The sequence below is a fragment of the Rousettus aegyptiacus genome, unplaced genomic scaffold (genome assembly GCF_014176215.1).
Source record: "Rousettus aegyptiacus isolate mRouAeg1 unplaced genomic scaffold, mRouAeg1.p scaffold_m13_p_10, whole genome shotgun sequence".
Lineage (NCBI taxonomy): Eukaryota > Metazoa > Chordata > Mammalia > Chiroptera > Pteropodidae > Rousettus > Rousettus aegyptiacus.
Window position 1 is genome coordinate 24,620,936 of NW_023416285.1, and position 19,855 is coordinate 24,640,790.

A 19,855-nucleotide genomic window follows, 5' to 3' on the forward strand; every position below is an offset into this window, starting at 1 on the left:
AACTGAATAATCCAAAGCCCTCAACCGTGCCTAGTTCCTGAGCTAAGTTGTTTAAAGTCTAGTACCAATGTCTGCACTGCAAAAATGACATTTATTTAGAACACTTTGTGAAAATTTATAAAGTTAGAGATTTCGATTATTTTTTTTAAGGAGTAACAATAGCAAGCTTGGTGAATCACTTTGGTTCAACACTATATCCCCATAGACTATAATTTACTACTTAACCAGGTATACAAAAAGTGTTTTATGTTTTATGGTGATTTTATTTAAATAATTTGAAGATTGCTATTAATTAATTGCTGCTCATAATGAAAATAAATCTGGCAATTTGCTTACAGTCTCATATTTGAAAATAAGTAAAAATTCCATGCAAACACATAAAGGTGGAATTTACCATTTTCATTAGGAAAAACTGTGGGGAAAAGGGCAGTAAGGACTGAGAAGCACTGAAATCTCTTGGGTAATGTTTTAAAATTGTTTTCATTCAAAGATTTTAAAATAGAAAAAATAAGCCATATAATTCTGAAGAACTCAGGTTCTAAGTTAGCACGTTTTTCATTAATTTATCATAATTCATTCTGCAAAATTACCAGCGTAGACCACACTATTGATAAGTTAAATCAATAACTTATTGATTTACAATACAGTAATTTTAATATTCTCACCATTTCATGAGATTGAGCTAAATGTTGTTTAGATAAAAGAAATTACCTTATAACTGACCAAACCAGTGTAACTGCCTGCTTTAACACCAGATTCCTTCTAGGGCTGCAGGGGAGTAAAAAATCTATCTGTATTGAAGACAACACAGTTTATAAAACACAACTGTCCCCATTTGATTTCTAATGAGTTAACTAGTGGTTTTCCCAGGTACTCTAACTTGAAACAGTGGGAAGGATGGAAGGAAGAAGTAAAAGCACAAAACATATTTGTTTCCAGGATGCTGATCAGGTGATTAGTTGTAGAGATCATGAAGCCAACATTTGTATTTTCTCTCTGCTTTTGAAGCAAAGCATTATTGTCCACACCTTCAGTTTGTTCTTCTTCAACTTCCTTTTTAATTCCAGTTTTCACTGAGTCAGCTCCATTTGATATGGTGAATCCGGGGCCCTTTGTTGCCATAAGGGGTTAGCTGACAGGAGAGAATGGGGCTTCTCAACCCCCACAACAACGGGCTGCACCCCACAGGAGGGCAGAGGAAAGCTGCACTCCATTCCCTGGGGACCAGACCCATTATCACTGGAGGGTGGAACGCAGCAGCCCTGCTCTGTGCCCAGACACCTCTGGGGTTCCTTTTTCATGGCGTCAGTTGCACTGACCCTATACAAAAGAAAAAAAAAGAAATTTCAGTATTCATATCATTCACAATGTCCAGCAAGAGGGAAACCTAATAGTAGTGGTTAGAGAACAGGCTTGAAATATGAGAACCTATTCTTAAATCTTTCTGGACCCAAGTTTTTAAAAATTAAACCAGTCTTGGTTGGTTAAGATGATTCGAAGGACTCTGCTATCCGACATTGGTCTTTAGCTTTCTGGGTGTATTTCCTCTCCTCCCATCCGGACTGTGAATGGCTGGAGAACAGAACTCAGGCTTTAAACGCACTTGCATTCCTATCCCCTAGTGTGGAGCTCCATCCCCTGTGCGGTGCTCAGCACTTAACCCACACCACTTGATGTTGGCTGAGGTCAAAGAATATGGTTCTACGGGTCCACCACTAGTACAGCCTGTGTTTTAATGGGTTTTCCAGAAGCAAAGAAGGAATTGGCTAGGAGCCAGTCCTGATCTTTAATCTCTATCTCCCCACGTCCAATTTCTATGTGCACTTTCACCACAGGCATTTATGAGACAGCTGGACACGATCGGGAATGTGATCACTCATACTGGGAGACAGTTATACGAGTGGCCCACAGAGAATGGTCAGACTGCGGTGCAGTGAGCACAGAGAGACATATTCTAATCTATTCCTGAGTTCTCGGCTGGGTCCTCAGCGCTTTTCTGAGTTTAACTATACCCTGGACAAATCATTATGCTATTGATTAACTTGTAAAATTATATTATATGTGCCTCTTAAGTGGATTACCTTTATAACAAAGAATTATGTTTTTAGCTCTTCAAGAAAAAGTAACATGTAACTACAAGATATTCCATTAATTTCTAATAATGTGACTAATAACAACAAAACCCAAGCAACTTTTTAAAACGCTGAATGTTTTCATTATCGGGCAATGGCACTGGTAACAGTGTATATGACACTATAATATTTATTGTAATTTTATCATTCAATTCTTAAGTATACCTTGATAACCACGGCTTTCCTCAAATTAGGAAATAAAGTTCTACTGAATTTGAGTTACATGGCAACATATGTATGAGAGGTGAATTTAGAGTGAGTTTTTCAAAAGAAGAAGCCTATGTTTTTTCTACAAGGAGGTCTGAGGAAAGTATGGTAATAAGCATATCTGTGAAGGGCAAATATATCTGCAGCCGAAACCTCTCTCAGTAGCAAAGGAACTGTTTTTGTTGGCTCAAAGTTTCTCTAAACTTTTCTCAAGGCTTATGATACAAATCATGTTTGACCTCATTACCCTAGTTATAAAACAGAACTATGATATCTGGGACAGAAGCCCAAGAGGTTTTCCATAATACAAATGCTGTCAAAAGTATTCCATCATAGCATACCTAACTCCATTTCTACCTGAGGCAGACTGACTTCCAGAACAGCCTGAGCACTTGGGTCAATTTCACGGTTCCTCTCCCAGTGGCTTGTCTGGACTTCATAGATAGCCAGGCATCTAGCTGAGGTCTAGCCCCTGATAAAACCTGAATTGTCTCCTATCTCTAGGAGAACCCTCAGATCAACTTAAATTCACAGGAATCTTTCTTAGTAGAACATGGAACACAGTTTCTTGGAGACACTGACAATTTCACTGGAACTATACCTACATCTACCAATATAAATCAAAACCCCAACAATGACCTCAAAGCTCAACCTAATTCAAAGTAAGGAGTCACTCATCATGTGCTTGCCCGAAGTGATCTAGCAGACTGCTTTATAACCAGAGTTTTGAGTAAACATGGTAACCTCACATAAGACAGGAAACTAGTCCAAATATTTTTCTCTTAAAATTCAATGGCATTCCAATACCACCTAGCCGCTTGCATAGCTTATACAATTAAACTATTGTTTCTGTGCTTAGATGAGACGTCTCACAATCAGGAAAACGTTCAGGATCTAATAAACATAACTATTTACCAGGTTCCAGAGAGAAAAACTGGTCAGCAACTGCGGCCTGGCCATCCCGGGGAGCCACGGGTGGATCCCCATTCCTGAGGTTCTCGTGTTCCTTTATAACCACAAACTGCAGAGAATATAAGGGAGAGAGAGCAAGGACATTGCTATAATTCATAAATTATCTCATCGTACATGGAATCAAAGTCTCCGGCTTCCTTGTGCTCATCCTATGGAAGGTGAAAGCTGACAGAGGGGCCCTGTCTCATTTATCCTTCTGGCCAATGAAAAATTCAGTTTTCAGTTAGGAATCTTATGTTACCCTCTGTTAAAGTAACCAGGCCCTATCAATACCTTTACTGAAGAATCGATCCTAATTCTGGAATTCCCACCTTCGGGTCATGGATCCCTGGGGCTACTGTTTTACTTTAAGCAATCCAAGAATCCATAAGTGTTTAAGCATTGCCAATAGGCCAGAAAAATAATATCTCATATCTGTATGTACTCCAACTTTTCAAATGTGTGTGTGTGTGTTCAGTTAATAAAATGCATTAAAAATGCTGCCAAGTTCTGAGTGATTTGGGGTCATTCATGGGGGATAATAACGAATAGTGCAACTACTAGTTGCAGAGATCCACCAAATGCTTTTTCATGATTAAACAGCTTGGGAGCCAGAATTCTTAAAGGCAAGTGCAGAAAACAACATTTCTCTTTGGTCAACAAAATGGCTATTTTTGTCTCATCCACAATTCATTGGGCACTTGCAATGCAGGCTGACAGAGTTCACTGGCTCACATTCATGCCAAATTAAGCAAATATTAAAACAGGTCAATGATAAAAGGAAAGGAAAGAAGTGACTCCATGCCCTGAGATAAAGGATGCCGCTTGGCAAAGTCTCCCCTTGCTGATCAGTGACCCACACAAGGGACTGTCTAAAGTTTTGGCTGATGATGCTCCACTGGTTCAGAAATGGGCCACTCATTAGATGGAGCCCATAACTCAGAAATACAAAGAGGAAAGGGGAAGGGAAAAATCACTTGCACGTATTTCTCCTTGAGAAAAGTGTAGAAAAGAATGATGCGTTGAGTCGATTAGAAAGAGGAATGTTAGTCATGGAAGGATGGGTCCTCTGGACACGTGTTTTCATTTTCAGACTGTTCATAGCACGAATCACCCTCCTCCTTGTTAATGATTTCCCTGCAGCAACGTTTTGCAGAATTAATACATGACCCACTGTTTAAGGGCACATGCCTATTATTTCTGGTTCAAGTCAAAACCCAGCCCTGCGCACTGCAAATTTTCCAACCACATGTCTCTCTGCCAGAAGAACATAAGCCCCTAGGCTGAGATGTCGATGGCAGCTGATTGAGCCAGATTTGTTTCTGCTGCTTCCTCTCCTAGTTCGGGTGCTCAGCCCTCTCCCTCTCTCGCTGATATCTGCAGAAGCAGCTGGTGCCGGCAACAGTTACGGTGGTGAGCGGGACTGAGCTTAGCGGCCCCGGTCTTCCGACCACAGCTCTGAGCCAACAAGCTGCTCATGACGGCAGCAAGTGTTTTTGATTTTTTAAAATATTAGATACACACAGATTGTGTGTCTCCTTCTCTCCCATGATTTAAGTAAGATGAATTAAACGTGCTACCCAAAACCTGAATGAAATACCATATAGACTGACAAGCACAATCTGGGTAATTTAGAAGTCCACAAAGTCAGGAGGTGTCAAAGAACTGAAGACATTCTCTAGCTAAGTTCACCCAGAATCACACACTTATTGAAACTCTAGAGACAGAAGGAATCTTAGAGCTTAACTAAAGGGGAGGAAGCAGGGGTTAAGTGACTTGCTGAAAATTAAACAGCCAATTGGTGGGAGGGTAAGACCAGAATTCACATTTCTTATTGTATTTCCATACTCGAGTTTAACCAAAAAGTAAGTATATGCTGAAGACCTATAACAGTCAGGGACTGAAGATTACTTATTAGTCAAAAGCATAGCTACGGGAAATCTACTCTCTGGAAACGCACGTGAGGTGGAGGCTGGGGAATGGACGAAATGAGGTCCCCTTTGCCCGTTCATAAACTCTCCCTAATGACCTTTCCTTGTGTGCCCACGGGTTTCAGTCCCGCTGGACCTGCCATATGCTCCAGCCTCTCCCACGATAGATCCCACAAATAGCACCAACCGCACACAGTAAACCAATTATATATCTTGACAGGTTTCTAGAAACAAAAAATTCAGTTTCAAAAGAGCTTAGCCTTTCACAAGTGTGCCCTCTAGTGATCTAAGATCAATTACTGAAGGGGAGATCTTTGAAGCATTTTGAACTTGAATATAGAAGGTTGCCAGATAAAATATAGGACACCTGGCTATATTTGAATTTAAATTAGTATGAATTTAACTAGATGTCCTGTATTTAACTTTCAGTATTAGTGTGAATTCAACTAGGTGTCCTGTATTTTTATTTGCTAAATCTGGCAGCTATTTTGTTGCCAAAGGTTAGGGACTCAAAATGTTCGTGAGAAAAGAAATACGAATCTTGGGCGTTTAAGACATTCATCTGAAAGGGATTACCTAAAAAACTGGGAAAGACTCATGTACACATCAAAATATAAGTTATAGAAGAAGCTACATGATAGAAAAAACAAGATTCCATAAATTTCGTGTGGCATGTAATTATGGCGCTGTTTTAGCCCGTCTGGTTACTTTCATTTAAGGCAGCATTCCCCCAACATTACCACCCCGACCCCTCAGGACTGCTCCAGTTATTGTGGTGTCAGATCATATTAACACTAGCCGGAATCTGTAACACACCCCAGTCTCTCTGGATTCTGTGAAGAACAAGAAGAAATGAATGAGGATTAACAGAAAGCTAGTTTCTTGCTTCATGTATTTTGGTTGCATTACCCAAGGCTGGGGACAGGAGGACACCCTGGCCTCTCCGTCTGCAGGCCTGCTGATGCTCGGATCTCTGCATGACTCTTCGTAAGGGCTCTTCTGATTTTTTGATAGCAGCTTCTGAGTCCTGCAGTAAAACCAAAATGTGAGACAACCTTGAAACAAAACAAAACAGTAGCCCACTCATTGGCGGTCAAGGACAACTATGTTTGCTATTGAAATTTAGGTACTTAAAATGCACGGGAGAGAAGAAATATAAAGAAAATTAGGAGTATAACTTTGGGCTCTTAAAGGCATATTTTCTGCAGAACTTTCCAGATGATGTCTCATTTTTTCCAAGGTTCTGTGAGTGGGGTGGGGCACAGGTGAGGGGGCAGGGAGCCATGCGTTCATTTATTCATGGACATGTCTGCTGAGTGCGAACTATATCCCAGCACTGGGGATATAGCAATGGAAAAACAGCAACAGAATCTCTACCTAATGGACTTACAGTTTGGTGGAAAGGTGGGTGGGGGTGGGGCCTATAGAAATAATATCACAATAATTGTGATATATACGCTATATTAGCTCGTTTTTACAAGTGAGGCCAATGGGGCTAGAAGATAGCAGTGACTCACCCAAGGCACACAGCTAGCAAGGGCAGCTCAGGAGCTAGGCCATAATGACGCAATGCCTAGGCTCCTGAGACTGGCCCACCACTATCTCCTGCTCACACACATTACAAGCAAGAACACGAGGAGTGGAAAACCGAGGTGCTAAGTCAGGAAACAGACTAGGTCCCCTGCCTCCAAATCCAGTTTTATAAATACTTATTGCTTTGACAAACATTAAATACTAAGTCTATATAACACATGGTGTCATACTCTAGAGGCGAGGGGTTAAAGGAGGGAGATTTAGCCTTGAGGTGGGATCCTGTGCTCAAAGCCATGGCCTCTAGAGAGTGAGAGACACGTACATAATGTATTAAGCAACCATACAGACAAGCCAACAAGAGAAACGTGGCAGTGAAAACAACTAGTCAGCCTCAAGATTCTAAACAGCACTGCTGTATCTGGCCCACAGAAGCCTCGTTCCTTCTGGGAGGGCCACTGTGTATCCAGCAGGACCACCTAGACATCCAAGGACGACAACGAGAAGGTAAGAGCTGCTACAAAAGCCCCATCCCTAGAGTTGTGAATTCAACATAATAGATAATACCAGGAAATGGTGTGGTTTGTTATTTTTAATCAAAGGCGATAAGGAAAAAATTGAAGCAGGTAGCTAACATAACCAGTTCCAAAGTTACAGTTTGTGACAGAATACTTCTGTTGATTTTCTTACAAGTGGGTCCTTCCAAGAAATCTAGATTTATAAAGTGATAATATTACAGTGCTTTAAAAATTATTTAGTTCTACCATCTTTTGACAGATACACAACACAAATAGTGCCAAACACTCAATCTGGACATGACAGGCAAGGACAGATACAAAGGAAGGAAAAACTGATTCTAACTCTTTAAAGAAAGTCATTTAACATGGCTTACTTAAAAACTCAATGCTAGAGCTCTATTTTTTGGCATACTTCAGTGACATAGCAATATTTAGACTGGTAGTTTTAATTTGATCTTATCAGAATCAATACAGCTAGAGTACAAATGCAGTCAAAGCGCACAGCTGAAAATTTGTAGTGGGGTGAGCAGGTCCACTGACCAGATCTGCTCAGTAAATAACCATAGATTTGCTCAGAAAAACCTTCACAACTCTAGATGCATTTCAGCAAAAAGATAAAAAAAAGGGTTCTGATAAGTTTTCTCTTTGAAGTAGTCCTTATAAATTTTGATTTTAGGTACATGGGGGTCAGAAGTTAAAGACATCCTTCTTCGTGTACGAAGTCTATAGTCATCTTCAGCTGAGCTGATCTTTGAATTCTAAGTCAAGAAGCCAGCAATCTGCCACTGGCTTTCAGTCCAGAGCTCTGAAGAACATTAACAGAATGTAAAACATACTTACTATGTCATAGCCCATAGAATAAGAAAAAATACTTGATAATTATGGCCCATTTAAAAACTTAAGTTTTTTGCTTACATTTTTTTCTACACTATTTACCAAATGTCTACTTCTCTTTCGGCAGTCTGTCCAATGGGATAAAGCATCGATTATTCAATATTCTTTCTACAGATATCCAAGATATTGATTAACTATCAGGCTACAAAGTACAATGGTTACTGATGGACCACTGAAATAAAATTTCAAGTTTTCCCTGAGAATCTTGTGTTTCAAGATAGAAAAGGGTATCAAATATGTGACTCTTTAGGTAAAGACTACAGTTCATGTAAAATCATAATAACAGACAACATTTAACAAGTCCTATATGCCAGACCTACACTAAATTCTTTACTTAGATTAACTCAGTTAATCTCACAATAATTCTTAAGTACTATTCTTGTCCCCATTTTATAGCAAAGGAAATTGATGTTATTTAAACATGAACTGGGATTTGAACCTGTGCAGTCTGATTACAGAGCCCATGCTCTTAACCGCCACACTAGCATATACCAGGATATCAGACATGCATATATGGGATGATATGTCGAATTCTTCATAATACAGGACAGTTGCCATCTGAGCGGTTGTGTAGTACCAATCAGTGTGACTGGAGTTTTAGCGGCAGATGGTGATAGGTATTTCGTAAATTCCAAAGAATTGGAATCTATTAGTTAAGTGAGTCTTAGGTTCTTTGGCCGTAAATAAGGAGAGCAAATTAGATAATTCAATAAAATTCTCTTCAACCCCAAAGCGTTACAACTCACTGATTTCGTATGGCACAAACTAAAAGCACATAAAGTGTTTTTCGATATTGAAGATAGTGAATCGTGCTGTCCTCCTTTTCGAGAAAAGGAAAACCCAGCAACAGTGTGATGCCTATTTCCTCACTCTAATATACCATCAATTTTTAAAATTAAATGTATAAATGTTGTTCCACGGTTTTTAACTCTTAACTTGAAATTACTGAAAACACAAAATCCAAGGACCAGAAACTTCCTTCCAACTTGGGGAAGTTAAAAATGTTCGCTTTTGATTTTCTTGAACAAAAGTTAATACTTTGTGGAAATCAACTCAATGGAATGCAGCCACGAAAGAATTATAGTAATGCAGGTGTGGAGGTGGGGGGGGCGGGGGAAGCAGGTGACGGTACTAGAAAAAAAGGGAAAACAAATTAAAAAGCTCATTGAATAGCAGTCCCATGAACTGCCTTGGAATAGAACGAGAAACAGTAAAACCACGGATGTTTCAGACAACAGGAATCCTGCCCCATCCGCTATTTTATTTTACCATTATTCCCTTTTTTTTTTTTTTTAAATGTAGAAAGGGTGTAGAAGTTCCTCTCAAGGAGGCTGGGTCCCCGTGGGCGGGGTCAGAAAGAGGCTGAAAGAAAGCATCACCTGTAGCAGTGCGCGCCCCACAGCCCCAGGAGCAGCAGCAGGACGAGCACCAGGACGCAGACGGCCCCCACCGCCAGGCTCCGCTGCCGCCCGTGGCCAGCGTGGCGCAGTTCCCACCATTTCAAGTCTCGGTGCTGACATCGCTCCCCGACGTAGCCAACAATACAGCTGTGACAACACACAAACAGAGGTCAGCTGTAAGCCCTGGCCAAAAAAACGCTTTTATTTTTCAGACTCAGTATCCAGCCGCCTCTCAAGCGCCGCATTTCCAGACTCAGCTTTTTGGAAGCATATGGAAAATCCATCAGGGGTCAACTGAAAGCGCTCCGCTTTACAAGTTAATGCTGCATGGACTTCCCCTTTTGTCTGTTTGCCCTGGGATTGATGGGGGATTATTTGCATACTGCCTCTATGAAGCATTGCAGAACATTGATTAAAGATCAATTACTCTTAGGCTAAAATCCTGAGAAGCTACCTTTAAGACCAACACAAAGCAACTCTGCCCTAAGAGCCAAGAGAGTTTTTGAACAAATGTTTGGCTGGATTGCAATGAAATCTCAATTCAAAGGCAGAAAGAATTTGACAGCAGTGTCCTTCACTTGAGAAGAAGTTATAAATAAGGTGAACAAGGAAACACAGCCTACTCTACAGAGGAAACATTTTCTTTTTCTTTTTCTTTCTCTTTTCTTTCTTTCTCTCTCTCTCTCTTTCTTTCCTTCCTTCTTTCCTTCCTTCCTTCCTTCCTTCCTTCCTTCCTTCCTTCCTTCCTTCCTTCCTTCCTTCCTTCCTTCTTCCTTCCTTTCTTTCTTCTCTCTCTCTCTCTCTCTTTCTTTCTTTTTTTAAATCACCATAGGCCCAAGAGAAGAGCTCTCAGCGTTTGCCTACTTTCTTCAAGGGGAAAAAACTAAAGAGAGGGGAAAACAGGCATTCACTGGCAAACATCCTGCTGTTTCATTAGTGAAATTGTTTCTAGAATTACCAGCAACTAATGCTGTAAACCTTCAGATGAAAGTAAATGAAACAATGCTGCCATCTACTGGGAATGCATGCTTCCAGAAACTATCAGGATCTTGGGTAGAAAGAATAACTGCCATCTGTTCTCCACAAGAGCATAAACTTTAAAAATATCCTAGTAAATATTTGGTGATGCTCACTTGTTAGGAATTTCTCTCCCTTGGCTCTGAATCGACTATATCTATTCATAACCCCACCTTATTCCAAAAGGACCTTAAGGAATGAATGCAGTTCCCATGGTAGGGAGAGACAGCCCAGGTAAAGCAGTAGATGACGTCCCAGACTCCTCCCTAGTTCTACCTTGAGTTGGTAATAGAAGCTTTGGTGAGTCACTTTCAGAGATCAAAAGAAAAGGATCTAGCATTTTCTAAGCACCTTATCCATCTGACACTGTTCTGGGCACTTTTACTCATTTCATTTTTGATGGCATATTCCCATTTTACAGATGAGGAAAGTAAGGCTCAAAGGGGTTAGGTAATTCGTACCAGGTTACATAGCTAATAAATGGCAGGTTCCAGTCAAATGGTTCTCTGATTTCAAAGCTCGAGGGGTCTTCCTACTACACTGGGCTTCTTCCAAAAAGGATTTTAAGCAACACACACCTTCTGAAAAGCTATTCTTCTAGAACTGACCACGCAAGAGATGGCAGTGTAGGAAGCATAAAGGACTATGGGCTGATTGCAGGCTTTCTTGGATGCCATTTTAATTCTAGCCAACGTCGGTTATAGACATTCACTATCAATGCCAAGCAGATACTTTTAAACTGTTCGGATATTAATGGACCACACCTCAGAGCCTTTCAGATTTGGGGGTCTCAAGAAATATACCAATCACGTGACAAGGGTCATGGAGGCCAAGGCAGGCTGCAATATCAGAGCCTCTGTGAGCCAGCATTTCACAAGTTTCCATGGGTGGGTCACACACCACTAGTTCTTTCAGTTATGAGTCCTTCTGTTAAATCAAACAAAAGAGTCCCTGGTCAAATAAGTTGCAGTTTTTATGGTCAAATAATTTCAAGAAATTCTGGACAAACTAAAGGTCAACAAGCCTTTTTCACATGTTGTGGTATATCATAAATCGAGAATCAAAAGCTAGAGCGTACGGCATTTTCAAAATGATTTGACCACACAACCTTTTTTCATTAAACACTTCACAGCACTCTTTTTCATGAAACACTTCACAGCTAGAGGCTCTGGGTCTGGAGAAGACCTGCCCAGAAGGGTGTGGGTTGGTTCGAAGCCAAACCAGAATGAGTGAGGACCTCTTCTGAGCTCAGGTTTAGAGTCTCCTGAGGAAGACTTCCAGGGAACCTGTGAGGAAGACTCTCAGCATCTTTACATCCCTGCATCCCCAGGCAGCAGGGATGGGTGGGACGGGTGTGTGGGGGAGGTGGGGGGGGGGTGACAAGGTGTCCTTATCTCTGAGGGGAGTGTCCACTGCCCCCAAGCAAGGAAGGAAGAGCCCTCTTTATAAACTCCTTGCAGCCTCAGGAACTTTCTATGTAGAATAATGCTTATGAAGTGTTTCTAATAAAAGTTGGACTGGTAAGCTCCCTAGAGATCCGTTATTATGGAATTTAAAAAAATACAAGATGAGGTCATCGGGCAGGAGGATGGAGGGTTGAATGTTTGATTAAAGCACATTTTTATTAAATGTAGAAATCAAAAAGAAAGTTATGATCCAGACAAATGGGAACTCTGGTGATATTTTCAAAATTGCTTTTGATTAAAGGTCCTTAAATTTGAGTGTTATCTGCAGTTTGTCATTTTGTAGCAACTCAAGTTCAAAACATTATCTGGGGAATATGATATTTTCCTCAGGATTTAATGACAGAAAGAAAAGTAGTGTGCTAAAGAGTTCATAAATCTAATAAATTGACACTATCGGGTCTAAATGAAAATAATGTACTAATTATCATATGTAACCCTGCAGGACTCTTCATATTATCATAAAGTCTTTTATAATCCAAAGTTAAAGTATCAGAGAGAAAAACAAATGGTGATCTAATAAACTAGGATAATTGTTTTTATAATTTCATTATTTGGGGTAATAAGAAACTATGAACAAGTAAAACAATTTGATTCTTGTTATCAAAATCAAGGAAAACTAGTACTAGATTTATCTTAGATTAAAAAAGTATAGCATGCAAATATGAATATGAAAACAGATTTCTTTCTGAACTGAGTCATTTTTGCTAATATTCGTGGACATTTTTCATTATTTTTGTCAGGCTTACATAATTTTTAATGCAAGGCCATACACTTTGGCACAGAATATAACTTAATTCTTCTAATAATTTAAACTACGTAACTGCTGATTACCATTGATAAAATAATAAAAGCCTTTAAGCTTACAGCATCTATTTGTGAGGACCAGAATAATTTATCAATCCTTTCTCAGACACACAGAAAATTATCCGTGAGTCAGGAGTCTAGCCATAGGAGGCCTATTTGCTTTGTGGTTTCTATCAATTCCTTCATATTACCTTCAAAATATGAAAGCAACAAAAAGTGAAATTTGATGCAGAACTAGATTTTTGTGAATGTCGTTCTATGAAAGGCTCCACGGGGAAGGTTTTCTGAATGAGGACAGCAGGAGGGCCTCGTGGTCCCAGGGCTTCCTTGAACCTACTTCTCAGGCTGACATGGGCCACTGCAAAATCATCACAGGGACACGAAAAGGAGCAAAAAGCAGCGGTGACTGCGTTCAGCAGTTGTCACTCAACGACAAACGTATAAATGTCAGCTATTAGGAAATTAAGAAAATATTTATAACATAAAAATATCCTGAAATACATATGTATTTTACATATGTACATATTTGTTTTGTACTGAAGGCGAGAAGTCTAGTGTGAAAATATACAACACTTTTGTAAGTTCGGAAACATACAGTGGGTGCTCTCCGTGTATTTGGCAGAAACTAAATGAAAGTTTTAAGGATTTCTCTCACGAACCTAAGTTTTTCAACCAGAATAAAAACTTTAATCCCCAGACTGTACCAGTAGTAACATCAAGTTAATTAAGTAAAAGGGAAAAATCACCAATTCTTTAGATTTATATTTGCCCCTGGCAGCTTCGGGTGGTGTGGTGGGAGTGACAACACACACACAATTTGTATATGAATGTTTATTTATTTTTCCCTAAGGAAAATTTTCCTTAATATAAATTTTACAAATTAGTCGAGAGTTACGGGCTGCAATATCACATCTCTGCGCTGTCACAAAAACAGCTGGACTTACTTGCATGCGTAGTTGTCCACGGCTTCAATGTACATGCACACACCGTCGTGGAGGCAGTACCCAGCGTGGGACGGGGGACATTCGGAGTAACTATTCCTCACAGAATAGTGACCATCTTCCCTGAGATGAGAGGGTGGAGTGGAGTCTAGAAGAATCAAAGACGTTACTTTTACTTTCTGAAGCCATCGGGGTCTTTCAGGTACAGGTATCTCCACTTTTCAAAAGCTTGGTTTATGCCACTTTGCTTCACACAAGACCTACATTAGTGCCCATTTTTGCTAACCAAAAGAAATCCTGAGAGGATTTTTGCTGTTATGGAAAAAAGGCAAGAAGTGAAAATAGGGTTCAGCAATAGTTTTTCATGGGCAGTTACAGGGGCAGAGGCACCTGAGTGGCGAGAGTGGCCCCACCGAGCTCCATCCCCAGGAACCACACTGAGCATCTCAGAATCAAGTTGCCATAGCTTCGAACTCTGTCTGGGAGCATCGTCCTTCATCTCCGGTTATTTTGTGCATCTATTAGCAAGATGTGTCTTAAGGTATCAGAAAAGCCTAAGAGAGCTTATAAGGATGTTAAACTTATATAAAACTGGAAGTAATTAAATGTATTTGGTAAGTTATTTTGGGGGTCTTGGAATGCTCAAAAATTTTCTCCATAGAAATTAATGGTAGTGATGGCTCCTTTACACCACCACTATGGCTTGTGAAAGTTTTCATCGGAACTCTCTGTTTTTGGATAGCTGGGGAAATCTGTATCAATATCAGGAAGTAGTTTCTGTGAACGATTTGTGACATAGTGTCTTTTAGTGACAGTAGGACTATCAAAGCAACACTTTCTAACCAGACTTCGTGTTATGAAGCAAGCCATTCTTTCTTTTAGTTCTGCATGATTTGACATGGAGGCAAATAAGAAAACTGGTCAATCCTAAGACACCGAATGAATGCCAAGTCACTGATCTCATTATAAAAGCACATCTGTCATGCACAAACACATACTAACTGTGTGAAAGGACGCTAGCTTTAAGAGGGTCTCACTGGACAACACTATCTCTTTACGGCTTATAAACCACCCACCAGTACACAGTCTATTACTCCCACTATCCTGGGAGTCTCAAAATTTTCTCCCACACAACAATTTCTTCTAAAGTCTGTTTAACTTTAAGGGAAACCCTCAAAGACAAAACTAGTCACATCGACAGAGAGGAAGCGTTGCCATATGCCAAAGTGGCAAAGGCCCTTTCATCGAATTTTTCACTGCTCTTTAAAAGGAAAACGTTAAGGTGGGCAGCTGACTAATCCGTAGTAATGGTCTTCCAACATCTTTAAGAAGAGCAAATTATGGGATAAAATCATGTGTTAAAAAAAAAGAGACCCAAGCGAGCACAGAACTTTCATTTATTAGTATGTTTTCTGCTTGCAGAGGCGGATAAATAGCTGGTAGTAACAGGAAAGAGCCCCAATTCTGACTTCCGGTCCCCTTCTGGGGTGCCGATGCTGAGAAGACACTGCGGTACGGGAAGAGATTCAGGAGTCAGGAGCCAACCACCATGAACATTTAAAAAGAATGAAAACATATCCGGAGTTCTAATTCAGATCAAGAACTACTGACTTTTTAAAGTAATATTTTTAAATGATTCAAAATGCTAAAAGTCCAGATACCCTCCTCAACCTGTCTAGCCCCACTGACTTGTTCCAGCAGCCTGAGAAATCGGCATGACAAATCAGGACATTAGCTGCATAGTTAAAGAGAACCACCTGTGTTTCCACCTTTATTGAATTATGAGTAATAAAATAGGATTTATTCCAGATGCTGTTAAATTAAGAAAACTTGGACATTTTACATTCTCAAACCCAGCATCGGCCTAATTGAGAAAGCAAACTCTCCAGGCTGATTGAACCAAATGATTTCTAGAATCTCTAATGCAAATACACTGAAGTACAGAATTTTCTGGAATCAAGTCCCTCCCTTTGAATCTAGATAACCCACCAACCTACCAGGGCAAATCCGTCCAGGTTCAGACGGGATGCCGGCACACAGGCAGGTGTAGTTTCCCTCTGCGTTTGTACAGGTGGCATTTTCCCCACAGGTGTGCATGCCCAGTTGGCACTCATCAATATCTGCCAGAAAAAAAAAAAAAAAAAAGGAGCAGGGAAGAGAAAAGTGGGGTATAGAGGAGGATGAGGGTCATTCAATTAGAAAACCCAACATTCTAGAAGGAAAGCACCTTTGACTTCTGTCAGGCTGCACGTTCTCAGAGCTCCACACATGTTTAGATTTTATCATGAAAGTTGGTGAGACAGAGGAATGGGGTCCCTCGGCTGCATGTCCATCCAGGTAAACTCCTGGCATGAGCTAGGAGTTTTCCTGCTGCCTGGAAGGGAAGGAACCTTCCCAACATAAGCAGCTCAGTGGGAAGGCTGGAGATTGGTAAACTATCTCTAGGCAAACATTTAGTAGTTCCAATCATATCGAATAAAACACTTTTGCCTTTTTAACATAAAGATGAACTGAGTCATCACCTTCTTCCCTAACTATCCACCTTTCCTTCCTCAGTTACCACCACCCTAACATCTAGGACCCTCCTCTCTTCAGTTTTCATTACTTTAAGAAGAACAGCCTGACCATGTTCCCTGCATCCCTCTCTCCTCCACTCCTCTCCTCAACACCAGAGCCAGCCAGATGAATCTTCCTGAACCACGTCTCCTGTCACTGCGCCACTAGGCTCTCTGTTGCCTAGAGCTATGCTGTCCAGTATGGTGGCTGTTGCCATGCGTGAGCACTGGGCAGCTGAACCACAGCTAGTCCTCACCAAGAAGTGATGTAAGTGTAAAACACACACCAAATTTTGAAAACTGAGCACCAACATAAGAATGTAAACTACCTTAATAATTTTTATATTGATTTAATATTAAAATGTTAATATTTGGGGTATATTAGAATAAATAAAATATTAAAATTAACCTCACCTGTTTCTTTTTACTTTTTCAAATGTGGCTACTAGAAAGATTTTCAATTACACATGTGACTGACATTATATTTCTATTCGACAGTGCTATTCTAAAGAAGTATAACCCCAATGACTGACCCTCAGATGCTCATCTTCCACAAACGTAACCCAACTCACCTGCCATAGACTAAATTATATCCCTCAAAATTTATTTATTGAATTCCTAACTCCCAGTGTGACTATAGTTGGAGAAAGGGCTGATAAGGAAGTAATTAAAGTTAAATGAGGTCATAAGAGAGGGGCCCTGATCCAATAGGAAGAAGAGATGCCTGATCTACAGATACCTCCCTGTCCCCGCCTCCATGAACCACAGAGGAAAAGCTATGTGTGTATGCAGCAAGGAAGCCCTCTGTACATGAGGAAGAATCCTCACCAGGAACCGAATAAACCAGCACCTTGATGTGGGACAAACTAGCCTTCGTAACTGGGAGAAAAGAAATGTCTGCTGTTTAGGCCACCTAGTCTTTATACCAGACTAAGATACCACCCTACCAGCCCCAGTTTCTGTTTTCCCTTATATACAACCTACTCTTAGTGCTCATTTAGGCAATTCTCTGCTTCTTCATTTCTGCCTAATGAAAATGCCCAAAGGTCCATCCAAAATGACACTTCCTCCCTGAAAACTTTCCCATTACTTCAAACAGATATTTCTTCCAGTTCTGAACTTCCACTGTAGTTTTCACTTCTCTTTTGATACATATCTTTCTTCGTCACTTATCAAAACTGTATTTCTTTTCGATCACATTTTCCTCGCAAGCAAGAACTACCTTCACCATCTTGGTATTTCTCACAGTTCCAAGTACTGTGCCTTGGCACTGAAAGAGGCCAATTAAATATTTATCACATTGAATTGCTATCCTGAATAACTCAAACTGAGGGGTTTTTTTGTTTTGTTTTCTTTTGTTTTTACTGACTTCTGCTACAATCTCTATGAACTATCTATCACCTTGAGAGAGAGAGAGAGCTTTTGCGAGAAGCAAAAACAAAGATATACTCTTGGCCAAAAAACACAACTACTCTTAACAATAAGAATAACAGTGCTTTTATATAGCACTATGTCTATCCATATCTCTATCTATCTCTATCAATCTATGTATCTATCTATTTATGGAAAGGGAGGGAAGGAGAGAAGAGAAGAGGGAGAAGGAAGGGGACATGGAGAGGACAGGAACAAGCTCACTCTTTCCTGGACATGACACCCCATGGCATGTTTGCCACTGGAAGGAGGCGGGTTAGGAACAGAGTGAAAATTCAGAGTCTAATGAGTTTAAACATCCAAGAAAGTATGCCTTTCTTTCTCTTCAAAGTAAATTAAATATCAAGCCTGTTTGTCTAAATTATCTGTGAGCCCACTTAATTAGAGCAGTGACATTTTCCTGACTGACGGCCAACTATGTGCTTAAAAGAGCATTTACACATGTCTGTGGACTCCATGAAACTAATCTGATAAAGGTCTGATTTAAACCAATCAGATCTAGAAAATTGGTAGTTATGACTGATAGTTCATCTTTAACCTCAACATGCAGGAGAAAGCAGCACCATTTTAGTTTCTTATCAGGACATCTGCCTCTCACCGTGAAAAGAATTTTATGTTTTCAGAAGGAAAAGAAAATACTGAAAGAGACATTTTAAAACCCTGTAAAACTTCAGTTAACTATTTCACTGAGCCCCAATGGCTTCAAGCAGGTCTTTACTTGTGTGATGACGCTATACTACTGGCACCTGGAATGGGACAAGACCTCCACTAAGTGAGGTCCCACCCGACAAGCCACACCCAGAACTTGGCAGAGGATGGTGATTATGAAAGAGGTCTTAATCATTCTTTATTTGTATCTAAACGTCAGTGCCTTGCTTGAGTCTTTCATCTATTGAACTTATCAAAAGCCACCCGAGGAGCTTTTTCACAGAACCACACCTTCTTTCATCTACACGCACACAGCAAAACCTGTATCAGCTCTGCGGTTCACCACAGTTCAATAGACAAATTCGGTGACAAAGAAAACCGCTGTTCAGATCCCCTCATTATGGCTCGAAGTATGGAGTATTGATGAGGCACTGTGTCACTTAATCCCAGAGGAAGAATTAGAAAGGTAGAGGGGTAAATAACCTCCACACAGATTTGACATTGACTAGCGCAAGAACAGCACAAAGGCATAAATTTTACTATGTACCAAGAACTGAAATGTGTCAGTTTGAACGGGTCACACAACTCTACTTTTAGTCTTACCACGTATGTGACCCTATCTTTTCTTGGCCCCCCACAGACAGAGCGCTTCGTGAATCTCTAAGGCCTGCCTCCACCCACCCCCCTTAGCACATGCACTCTTACCGAGACAGTGAATTCCGTCTCCTTGGTAGCCTTGTGAGCACTGGCAGACATGGCCACCTTCAGTATTGATGCACTTGGAGGAGGGGTGCGGGCAAACTGTGATATCCATCTCACATTCATCTATATCTGTGGGCAAATGATGAACTAATGAAATATGTAAGCAATCTCAATATAAATGAGGCTTATGAAAGAATAAGTATAATCTTATATACAATCATTTAGTCATTTACAGAGACTGTTTGCAAATGCAATGCAAATTCTATTTCTTAGACATAAAGTTCATGTCTGAATCATTTTTTACAGATTTTTCACATGTTTGATTAGCTAAGTATGTACAAATAAATCACTTTATACCAGAGTTGCATACCATAAGAATTTATTTTTACAGTAATCACTAACTTAAAATTTTGAGGCTATTAATATAAAACGAAAACCTATCCCTCACAATCCATTTACTAAACTAAAACTTATGACCTAAGCTTTTTTGGGGGGGAAAAAAGTTGTATTTTTATTGAAATCGTTAAATTTATAAATTTGACTTGAACTCAAATTCATGCTTCTGAAACTAATTATAAATTCTTCTCCTTAACGTCAACTGCATGAATGACATAATTTTAACATAAACTCAAGGTAATGTAACAACATATATGTTTCATATTTACTATACATGCCACCCACAATCTTCTTAGCTAATACCAAATAATTTATGCAATTCTGCTGATTAC

The 19,855-nt window shown here is 40.0% G+C and overlaps 1 protein-coding gene across 2 annotated transcripts in view; it reads right to left on the minus strand.

Moving 5' to 3' along the window:
- Positions 1–384: 384 nt before the first annotated feature.
- Positions 385–19,855, minus strand: part of EGF (epidermal growth factor) — an 81,997-nt gene continuing 62,526 nt past the window's right edge. Inside the window, exons 18-24 of one of the 2 annotated variants that reach the window (XM_036227621.1) lie at positions 19,131–19,256; positions 15,789–15,911; positions 13,795–13,939; positions 9,543–9,710; positions 6,131–6,248; positions 3,248–3,360; positions 385–1,314 (exon numbers count right to left, since the gene is read on the minus strand). In XM_036227621.1, the coding sequence (XP_036083514.1) occupies positions 1,071–1,314; positions 3,248–3,360; positions 6,131–6,248; positions 9,543–9,710; positions 13,795–13,939; positions 15,789–15,911; positions 19,131–19,256 (1,037 nt within the window). In that variant the 3' untranslated portion in view covers positions 385–1,070. Of the gene's footprint in view, positions 1,321–3,247; positions 3,361–6,130; positions 6,249–9,542; positions 9,711–13,794; positions 13,940–15,788; positions 15,912–19,130; positions 19,257–19,855 lie in introns of both variants that reach the window. The other variant, XM_016140827.2, reaches the window with a different exon arrangement.